General features: G+C 45.9%; 1 protein-coding gene across 1 annotated transcript; it reads left to right on the plus strand.

Moving 5' to 3' along the window:
• Window positions 1-6,778: 6,778 nt before the first annotated feature.
• On the plus strand, window positions 6,779-8,226 carry LOC100701756 (E3 ubiquitin-protein ligase NEURL3-like). The gene is made up of 2 exons (XM_013276006.1): window positions 6,779-6,858; window positions 7,658-8,226. The coding sequence occupies exons 1-2, from the start codon at window positions 6,825-6,827 to the stop codon at window positions 8,224-8,226; spliced, it is 603 nt and encodes a 200-aa protein (XP_013131460.1). The 5' UTR covers window positions 6,779-6,824.
• Window positions 8,227-11,558: the final 3,332 nt, after the last annotated feature.

Here is an 11,558-nt window from a genome sequence, read left to right on the forward strand (position 1 = left end):
CGACCGAGGCACCAACAGCTGCAGGAGATCTCTGCCCTGCCCGGGGGCCCGCCATCTCCGGTACAGGAGGCCGTCGTGGGTCTCCAGGTTGTTGTACTGGGAGTAGTAGGCCTTCACTTCGGGCTCCTGCCCCGACACCCCCGTCCAGTCGGGGCGTTGCGCCACCTCCAGCCAGGCCCCCACCTGAACCAACGTTGCATCGGCCTCCTGCTCCCGCTTCAGCTGCTGCGGGGTCAATGGGAGCCACCCCCCTCCGCTGGCCGTGGCCTGAGCAGCAGCCACCCCCAGCGCCTCCTGGGCCCATTCCTCCTGTCGCAGACAGTAGCGACACTCGACGGCCATGCAGGAGAGGGCATCAGCGTTGCCATGCTGTCGACCTGCTCGATGCTGGATCTCAAAGTCGTAACCCTGAAGGACCTCCAGCCAGCGGGCCACCTGACCCTCCGGGTGTTTGAAGTTCAGGAGCCAAGTCAGAGATGCATGGTCGGTGCGCAGGCAGCCGTGCAGATATGGCCGGAAGTGCCACACCGCTAGCACCACAGCCAGCAGCTCCCGCCGGGTCACACAGTAGTTCCTCTCGGCTCGCCCCAGAGCTCGGCTGAAGTATGCCACCACTCGTTCCCCAGCATTGTCCTGCTGGGAAAGGACCGCCCCAACTCCTACATTGCTAGCGTCAGTGTCCACAATGAAGGGTTGCCGGGCGTCGGGGTAGGCCAGGACTGGGGCTCTGGTGAGGGCCTCCTTCAACTGTGCGAAGGCCGCAGCGCAGGCATCACCCCAGCCAAACGGCTGGCCCTTGTCGGTTTAGCGGTGGAGGGGGCTGGCTGTCGTCGCGAACCCCTTAATGAACCGACGGTAGTAGGAGGCTAGGCCCAGGAAGCTCCGCAGTTCTTTGACGTTCGAGGGAGTCGGCCAATCCCGGACCGCAGCCACCTTTGCGGGATCGGTGGCGATACCCTGAGCGCTGATCACATGGCCTAAGAACGTAGTCTCTCTGGTCAACAGCCGGCACTTCGCAGGGTTGAGCCGCAGCCCAGCTTGACGGATGGCACCGAAGACCTCGCTCAGGTGGGACAGTGCACTGTCGAAGTCGCCACCGTGTACCAACAGGTCATCCAGGTACACAACACAGCGGCTACGAGGGATGTTCACGAGCACCCTCTCCATCAGCCTCTCAAACGTCGCTGGCGCATTGCAGAGCCCAAAGGGCATGACCCTGAACTGCCACAGCCCCTGTCCAATGGTGAATGCAGTCTTAGGCCTTGCTTCGGGGGCTAGCTCCACCTGCCAGTAACCGCTGCGTAGGTCGAGGGAGCTGAACCAGCTAGAGCCGCTGACGTAATCTAGGGCCTCGTCGATCCGTGGAAGCGGGTACGAGTCCTTCTTGGTGACTGCGTTGAGACGGCGGAAGTCCATGCAGAACCTCGGGCTGCCATCCTTCTTCCCCACCAGGACCACGGGTTCCGCCCATGGGCTGTTGGACGGCTCGATCACCCCAGCCGCAGCCATCTCACGGATCTTTTCCTCCGCCACCTGCCGTTTTGAGAGGGGCAGCCGATGTGGGCGCAGACGGATGGGTTGGGCAGAGCCGGTGTTGATGGTGTGCTGGACCAGTCCTGTCTGCCTGCAGTCTTTGTCGCTGGCGGCGAAGATGTCCGCATTCTCGTCCAGGAGGCACCTCAACCGCTGGCGCTGATCACCGTTGAGACCTACGCTGCTGCGCTGCCACAGGTCACCAACAGCCTCGGTTGTCTCGGTCGAGGGAGATTTGTTGGGCTGAGGGGCCGGGGCTGAGGTAAGTAGAGATGACCCGGAGCCACCGGCACCCGAAATCTGCTGAGCGGCAGCTGCCTGACGCCTGTCTCGTCTGGCTCTGACCCCCTGCTTTTGACCGCACTGGAGGGCGAGAGTCTCTGTGCCAAGAGTGATAGCCCGCTTTGCGGTGCCGACGCAGGCCCCCCAGCGGGTCAGCAGATCAAGGCCGATGATGCACTGGTCTTGGATGTCCGCAAGCCAGAAGTCGTGAATCAGCTCCAGATCCTTCACTCGGATCTGCAACGGTTTCTTCCCCCGCATATCAGCTCTCTCCCCCGTCACTGTCATCAGCCGGGTGTCGGTGGGCGACCAACCCTCGACCAACGACCCGGACGTTCCAGGAAGCACACCAGGTCGTATCAGGGAGATGGTAGACCCCGTGTCCACCAGGGCCCGGCATGGCTGGCCCTCAACGCAGCAGCTCAGGTAGAGTTCCTTGAGGTGCCCAACCCGGCCCACCACCGTGCATCGTCCTTGGAGGGGGGCAGGAAACTGGGCGGTGGTCCCTTCACTACACCGCTCCCACCCCGTTTCCCTGTGGCTTCGTGGTTCTGGCCGTCGGGGCAGGTGCTGGGCAGTCACGCGCCACGTGGCCAGGCTCATTGCACCGGTAACAGCGGTCAGTGGGACGACGACGACACCTCCGAGGCACCGAGGGCTGCAGCTGGCATATCTCCGCGACCGCCCCCTCCCCGTCGCAGTCTGCGGTTCTGATTTGAGGGTAGTTTGGGGGGTGCACCTGCTGGTTAGGTGGCGAGGTGAGCACCAGCTCGGCCCTTTCAGCCTGAAGGAGCGCCTCACTGAGAGTCTGAGGCATGGCCAGGCGGACGTGTTGGCGCAGTCGCTCTGGAAAAAGTCCACGCAGGAAAGCATGCAGGCTAAGCTCCTCACGGGCTGCTGCGGGGAACTCTGGGTAGCCACGACGAGCATACAGCAACACATCCGCTGCAAAGGTGCCCAGGCTCTCCCCCGGCCTACGGCTCCGGTTGGTCAGCTGCTCCCTGCTCTGATCAGTGGAGTGCCGCTGCCCAAATCGCCTCTCGAGTGCTATGGTGAGGGCCTGGAGCTCATGCTGTTCTGACGCGGCTGGGTCAAGGAGTACCTGCAATGCATCTCCTTCCAATGCTAGCGCTAAGTGTGTAGCAGCCTCGCCGTCACTCCAGCCATTATGTCTCGCGGCTAGCCGTACTTGTGAGAAGTAGGGCTCTAGCGGGGTTAGCCCGTTATATTTCGGTACCTTAGCTGGCGTTGCAGGCGTCACTGCTCGCTGTCGGGGGCCCGGTGTGTCGGCCGACGGAGGCAGCCCATCAAGCATTGCCCTAGCATCGGTCGCGGCGGGCCGCCGCCGCGGTGCACTCGCGCCGTCGGGACCCATCGGGGACTTACATGGCCGCTAGCTTCCTCTCTCCTCAATCGCCAGCTTCCCAGGCGAGTAATGTTCTCCTATAGCTTGCTCTAGCCTCCGAATGTCTCTCTCCATTCCGGCGAGGGTGAGCATCCCACTTCTGACACCAATGTGGCGAGCTCAGGAAACGGAGGAGACAGAGGTTTCTTTGGTCTTGCTTTCGGCAAGCTAGCCAGAAAGCACAGCCGTTTATTATGCCTTTTCTGGAGAACACTGCCGCTAGCAACTGCTCAGCGCGGCAACCAAAACAACAACACACAATGGCGCTCTCTCACCGGAAACACACACAGAGGGAGCGTCACCTGTTACCATGACAACATCACAACAAACATAACTGCAAAACAGAACATAAATGTCCATAACATCCCCGAACAGCCCTGGCCCGCTACAATATAACTGTTTCAGGGACCATCTAACCTCCAACACATCAGTCTTTGAGATCAGAAGTTCATGTAAATTTACTGAGCTGTATTTCTATATAAAAGATTATAAAATAAATAAAAGATTAACTCTACTGTAATGTGTGTGAGTTAAAACACTGAATGCAAAATGTGCTCTGTTTAAAGCAATTTTCTGTGAAATCATTATGTCTGACAATTGTCAAAGTGTTGGATGGTTAAACTATGGCAACATTAATAAATTGTATTTTATTGCTCTTAATATTATGAAACTTACTGCAAATAACACTATTATTAAATCGATCATGCTAAAGAAAAGAAAACAGATGCTTGCAGAAGACTGAAACTCCTCGGATAAAAACCTGCAGCAGCTGCAAATGTGCAGCAGTTAAATGTTAATTGTAGATGAAGGTTGAACCTTCACCTAGTCCTCCAAAGTGAAAGAAGAGTTTCAATATGACCTGTTTAAAACTTTATCTACATTTATAGTTATATTGAAAGCTTTATCTGAAAGTCTTTATCATTTATTTAAAAAAACAACCCTAAGCAATTTTTTTTTGTTAATGTGTTACTAAACTGTACTGGTACAAATCATCACTTCAGGTTTGGGTTACCAAAAAAAAAAAGATGTCTGATGCTTCTTCAAATGTCCAAGTCAGACCATTTAGTTTTATTATTATTTATTTACATTGTTGTATTGTTTGCAGGTGTAAATGTCATAAACTGCATGCAGCAGGCAGGAAGGGAGGACCCAAATGCAGACTCCAGGACGTGAAACGTAAACTCAGGAAAAACTAACTTAACTGAAGATGCAAAATAAACTAGGCAGGTTAGCAGACAGAACACACAGTGTGGACTGAGGGAGATCGTGACGGTGGACAGAAGAAAATAAAGGTAAACATAACACATCAGACGAGGTACCTTCACAATAGGAGAATCAAAGCAAAACATGGCGCACACAGATAGGAAACTACCAAAGTAAAACAGGAAGTAACGGGAAGACACGCACAGAGATGCAGACAGACACAGAGATGTGACTGACTGGGGAAACGTGGATAAACATGGCAGGCAGGGAAAAACAGAATGAAACACGAGGAGGAAACAAGACTCAAGACAACACAAACACAGAGCGAGACATCAAAGACGCAAGGGGAAAATACTAAATAATCAAGGCACCAAACAGGGAAACTAAAGACCACTAATGAACCAGAACATAACCCAATAATACAAACTACCACAAGAATACAAGAAAACACAAAACGCTGGGCCAAAAGGAACCAGAACCACGACAGTAAAATCTCAGTGAAATTAAAAACCTTTCAGACTGTGACAAATTAATAACACTGGTGGTCGAAATAAATCACAAAGATAGTTTGTGATCTATCATCAGCCCCACGGAGCTTTCCTGTTGTTTGTTTGTTTTTTCAAAAGTGAAATAGTTTATTAAAGAGCTGGAAGACTGATTGGCTGTAACATGAAAATTAATGAACATCAAGGTTAAGTATGTAACACCTTTTCTTTAGCATGCAACTTAGAGTTCAGTGAACAAACAACATGCAACAACAAATCAGCAGGTTTTAACCTTAGCCCTGTTCTGTGAGCCAGTATTTGTATTTATAAAAAGGTGTGATTAATTTAATGGATATTTTTCAGATCCTAAAGGTTTTTTGTTTCTTGTGTTGTTCTTCTCATTTTGGATTATATATGACAAAAAGCCTTACAGCCGGAGTGTCCAACCTCCAGGCCTCGAGGGCCGGTGTCCTGCAGGTTTTAGATATTACCCTGGGTCTACACACCTGAATCAAATGATGAGTTCATTACCAGGCCTCTGGAGAACTTCAAGACATGTTGAGGAGGTCATTTGACCATTTGAATCAGCTGTGTTGTGGATCAAGGACACGTCTAAGACCTGCAGGACACCGGCCCTCGAGGCCTGGAGTAGGACAATCCTGCCTTACAGTCATAAACTCTTTCCAAATTATCTTCTTCTCCTTAAAAGGTTTATGATTTTTGCTGTGTGTGTCCTGTTTTCACTCAGCTGATGTTTACTGCAGCACATTGAACTAGGCGTGCCCAAAATGAAACTACATCAACAGAAATCTAAACATAAAGTTTTTTCATCCCACCCACTGCAGCAATGACAAAAGAAAGAAAACTAACCCTGAATTTTAAATCAGGGCCCATCTTGTGACCTGTTTCAGTCTGCAACTCATCTGACTAAGGCCAAACTTTCAACTGGTTTTCAAAAATAAAAGCAAAAGAGTTTGGTACTTTTATTATGACTTGTGCACAGGTTATCTTAAAAGCTTTATCTGAGTCACTTTGGAGTATAAAAAAGCTACGCTGTTTCTCCTTTGTTAATGTGTAAAGGTAAAGGATTTCATAATGTATGAACGAGTGTAAACAAAGTTCTCGGAAATGCAGAGAGATGCAGAGAACTTCAGGTTTACAACAGATAAAAGTCACTCCCAGAAAAGGTCAGGCGTTGTTAACAAAGATTAAACTGACAGCAAAACAACAAAGAAGCCGTCTCCTAAACCTTCAACATCATTAGCTATTACACCACTGTTAATGTTCTAATATATATTTTAGATTGTGCATGAAAAGTGCATCACTCTTCTACAGTTCAATGTGTTTCGGTTTTATAGCCGTAAAATATCCATCAAAATAAAAACTAAAGTAGAGGACTGACAAAGCTGCTCAAAAACAAACCAAAAAACAGCAAATATTTTTAATTAGCACCATCATCATCCAGTTATTTTGTTTCTTATTTGTTTTTTATTCAAACATAAAGTGTTTAGTATGTCCCTGGAAGACTGTTTGGCTTTTTTGAAGCATGCAGGTTGGTTTGGATTTAATTCCTGACAAGTGAAAAAAGAAAGAAATGCAAAAAAAATGTTTTGGGCTGATATTTCACATGTATGAACAAAGCCTAACAATAGTACAAGAATCTGTGCACAGAAGATTAAAGCTCACTAAGACTTATACTGTGAGTGTCCTGATGTCTTCACCCAGCTCTCAGACATTGAACTGGGAATGGAGGTCACTGACATCATCAGAAAGTACAGTCACTTCCCCACGCCCTCCTCTTTTCCTTTCCTGGTTATGCTGGGAGTGTTTGTGTTTTCAACCACTATAAAACACAAAGCAGAAGAACACCTTCACCCATCAGGACTCAGCTGACAAGTATTATTTACATCTTCAAAATGCCATGGCCATACTCTATGAGGATTTTTAAATGTAAGTTACAGAGCTGTTTTATATATCAGTTTGGTAAATCAATAATTATTATTCCAAAATCAACAAATATCAGCTGTTTCTATATTGTTACGAGACTAAACAGTTATTTATGTTTTATGAAAACAAACAACATAATTGACTCTGGAAATTATAGTGCATAAATATGAGAAACAGATGTTTTTCACTTGTAACTTTGAAGAATGTAAGATCTGCTGTTATCTATTGAAATAAATCCCTGAAAACTGAGTGAAAACAAAAAAGAATATATGAAAAAAGTACTGTAAGGATTAGCAAACAACTGCAAAAAAATGTCTTAATGATAAGTTGTGAATTAATTGTAAAAATCTTTAAATATAAAGTTTATGTTTTAGAGGAAATGCTTATTGCCAAAGATAAAGTGCACACACAATAACTGTGTGAGAGTCACACATAAACAATGAATAATCACCGGCCACCTAGTGGACATTGAATGCAACTTAGTTCAGGATGAAGTCCAAAGCGCCACATGATTCTCAAAAGTGAAAGCACAGGAGTTTGCAAATTTTATTATGACTTCTTTACAAGTTTATTAGCTTTTATAGTTGCACTAAAATCTTTTTCAGAAACAACTTAACGGTGTAAAATAAGCTCATGATAGAAAACCTTGTCACATTATTTTCTGTTATCTTTTATTAATAGTGAGTCAGACTACTAATTTTCATTAAAACCATTAAATGTATGCATTATATTTAAGCATCTGATCACATGCAAAGAAATATTTTTATATCAGCACTAATAACTTTTATTTAATTCTGTGTAGTTGGCAAGTCAGAGGTGTCACACAGATGCAGCTCACGCTGTGTCGGTCCTCTGACCTTCGACAGTCAAGCTGTGGGAGAAAAGATCCGCCTGAGTCATGGAGGTCGACTCGCAGAGAAGACTGAGAACACCTTCAAGAATGGGCTGGTGTTCAGCAGCCGTCCAGTGAAGGTCCAGGAGAAGATTCGTCTGAGAGTAGAGAGGGATTCGACCATCTGGGACGGGGCTCTGCGTGTGGGCTTTACCACTGTGCCACCCTCAGCCAGATCTCTACCTCTGCCCTGCATGTCCATCCCCAATCTCACTGACAAGCCGGGACACTGGGCTGTTCCACTGGATGAATCTGTTTGTCAAGCAGGTTCAGAGCTGGAGTTTTGGGTTTCTTCTCATGGCAGCATATACGTAGGTGTCAACAACGAGGAGTACGAGCGACTAACAGGAGTGGACATGAAACAGCCACTGTGGGCCATGATAGACATCTACGGACAGACGCGCTCCATTTTATTCCTGGGTAAGTTCACTAGAACCACAGTTATATTTGACCTGCAGAATGTTTTTCCTGTTCTGTGAATGCAGAGCAATTCACATGCTCTGACAGTTATAAATGTTGTCTGAATGACCATTCATAGACTGAATGACTATTCAAATACTCCTTTCTCTTTGCTGAAGACTCCAAGAAAAACAAAAAGCTGCTTTACCATAGAAGATCCTGTCCTGCACCTGAACCGCTCACCTCACCTGATGCTTACAGTCACTTTCGTTCAGTTCCTGATGTTTCAAACTTCAGACGTGATGACTGCATCTCCTGTCTTGACACAAAAATGCCAGAAGGTAAAGAGTCATTTCAAACATTATTGGCTAATTTCAGTTGCACATTTCTGACCAGAGAGGATAAAAGTGAAATCAGCTGTAATAGTGTGGTCTCATTTCCTGATGTCACATTTGTAATTGGGATCTCTCTCTTTTTACCACAGATAAAATCTGTGTGGTGTGCATGGTGAAAGAGGCCAGAATCACACTGCCTTGTGGTCACCGATGTTTATGTAAAGACTGCAACTTCAGAGTCTGTGAGCAGTTTGGTACCTGTCCGCTGTGTCGACACACGATCAGAGCTTCATCAGTGGTGGAGAGGTGGTTTATAGAGGTCAGCTGATCTCTGAGACAACAGCCCGGAATTGTGACAGAAGAATAGCAGCAAGAGTGAAAGGGAACGTTTACAAGATGGTAGTGATGTTCTGCTGGGATGTATGGTGTGGAGATGGTGGCACTGACAAACAGACAGGAGGCCAAGTGTTGGCAGTTTTGAAGATGCTAAGAATGTCTCTGTTAGTGACCATACGGGACAGGACTAGAAATGAGTACATTTAGAGGACAGCTCAGATTGAGCGGTTTGGAGACAAAGTTAAAAAAGCAAGGCTAAGATGGTTTGCACGTATGCAGAAGAGTGATAGTGAATAAACTGGACAAAGGATGTTGAAGATGGAGCTGTTAGACAGGAGGAAGAAAGCAAGACAGAAAAGGATGATAGGATGATCCACTGTGCCGACCCTGAAAGGGAACAACCAGAAGAAGCAGAAGAGGAAGAAAGAAACTTTACAAAAAGGTTGATGTACAGACACTGAACTGAAATATTTCTAAATTGAAATGATTGAAATAGTACATCTCTTTTTGTTTTATAAACAAAATGTATTTTTGTAATTTTTAAGTCATTGTATGACTTAAACACTTAATGCAAAATGTGCTGTATGGTTCATTTTTCATTGTTATTGTAAATTGTAAAGCAATGTTGGATTTTTTAAAATAAAAAATTCAACTATGCCAGTATAATTAATGTGTAATATGTCATAATAAGCTCTTTTCTGTTATTTAGCTGTATGTGTTTTTATGAAACTTACTGTAAATTACAGTGAAATTAAATGGACTGTGATAAAAGGAAACCTGTCGAGACCATGTTTGATTAAAAATGTCTCTACAATCAGGTATTTACTGATTATAGGGACATTAAGAGAAAAATCAAAGCAGGAGTTCAGGTAAGAACACACTGTGTTGCCGACCCAGGCCAGCCCACGTACGTGTCATTGAAGCGGCCCTGATGGTCACAAACTGCCTGCAAGATGAATGATGGGAATAGTTTCCTGTTTCTGTAGCATTGACCATCAGGGCCGCTTGGAGACTTGAAGCGGATGTGGCAGCCGTCGATTGCCCCCACCGCTCTCAGAAAGGCTCTATGGCGTGCCAGCCCTGCAAACCCACAGGACAATACCTCCAGGTCCTTGAGGGTCTTTGGGAGCAGCATGATCTAGTGGCTAATGGCCACCACCCCCTCTGTGAGTCTATGAACAATGTAGTGGACTGTAGAATGAGGCATCCCAAACACTCTTGAGACCACCTGTAGGATGCTCCTCTTGCCAACCAGAAAAGAAACACCAGGGTCTCAGTTGTTGCACCCCAACCATGCTGCCGATCCGGGTTCATGAGATTTAGCAACACTGCCATAGACTCCCTGCTTAGCCGAAAATCAAGCCTGCGATCCTCATGGTTAAAAAAACGGTCCAGGATTGGGACACTCAGGTTAATCCTGCAGTACCAGACTCTGGTCTGGTTAAGCAAAAGGTGGAGAACAACATAAATAGTTTTAGTAATAAGGTATGATTTCATTTATTTTAAGAGATCAAAGCATTAATTTGAATATTAAGCTTAAGTAAAAAATACTAATGCACTGTGAAAAGACTTAAATATTATACACTTCATCTGTGTAAATGCTAAAAACTGAGTAAGTAAAAAACATCAAACAAACGCTAGCTGGGAAATAACAATGCATCATTGATCACATTATTAGACATACTAAAGGTGTCTAATTAGTCATTGAAACGAATACATATCAATATATAAGATTTGCAAGTTAATTTATATGTCTCAGCATATTTTATAACTGGAGGAAAATACATGTTATGATGAAACAACATTTTTATTATTAAATATTTAACCTGCCTACTGTTTGAAGTGGAGGTTTGCAGGTGTTTAAATTGGAGGGAATACATAGGACTGCCTAAATTACTACAGCTCCTTGTCTCTGGCGACATCTGTCTGTGCAACCTGATATCATATGACAAATCCTGTAATAGACCCAACAGTTCCCCTCAGAGCCACAGAGGGACGGTGTGGTACTATCTTTCATGTTAAGGTGCTTTCCAATGCAAAGTCTGTCAGAGTGAAATTGGAGGATATGTTGGGGTGTTGCTTTTTGGACTGCAAAGAGGATCCAACAGAGAAGAGGGCATACATCATTTGACCACTGATGGAAAAAATAGCTTGCAAACTTGTACTTGTGTGTCTGGTGTTCCAGAGATGACCTTTATTAATCAAAAATGAGTTTTTCCTCTGTGAATAATGGATTGCTCATCTGGAAACTTGGTTCAAGAAGAATAAATAACGGTCCCTGTTGAGCTGTTTGGTAACATGGTTGTCTTTTGTCTCTAACACAGCGGCAGACTCACAGAGGTGCGACCTTTGATTCCTGGTCTCACAGCCAGACTGTTAAATATTTATCTTGGATGGCAGGGCTGCGCTGCTTCTGGACTCAGGGTGAAAGAATCTAACAGATAAAACCCTCAAGAACTTAACAGAAGCTTAACATTTGTCCAGAAATGCAGCCGATCTTCATGATTACACTGTGGATTTTACAAGACTACAGCTTGAATACAAAGGTTTTCTCATACTGGGTGGCTGCATAGGGCCTGATACAGAGGATGGAAAAAGTGACACTTATTTTGGGATTAGCCTTTGTGTCCTAGTCTGGGGCAAGTGTTTGCATATTTGGGGTTGTTAGCGGATATGAGTTCATGTAAAAGAAAAAAAGAAATATACTTTCCTGGATCCTGTCTGCTATCTGGATGTCATAG

The sequence above is a fragment of the Oreochromis niloticus genome, linkage group LG12 (genome assembly GCF_001858045.2).
Source record: "Oreochromis niloticus isolate F11D_XX linkage group LG12, O_niloticus_UMD_NMBU, whole genome shotgun sequence".
Lineage (NCBI taxonomy): Eukaryota > Metazoa > Chordata > Actinopteri > Cichliformes > Cichlidae > Oreochromis > Oreochromis niloticus.

Bases quoted from the DNA above. Each gene is read 5' to 3' on its own strand.
- LOC100701756 (XM_013276006.1), top strand. From the start codon at position 6,825: ATGCCATGGCCATACTCTATGAGGATTTTTAAAT. The intron at 6,859-7,657 runs GTAAGTTACAGA...AATTCTGTGTAG, and splicing joins CTCTATGAGGATTTTTAAAT to TTGGCAAGTCAGAGGTGTCA.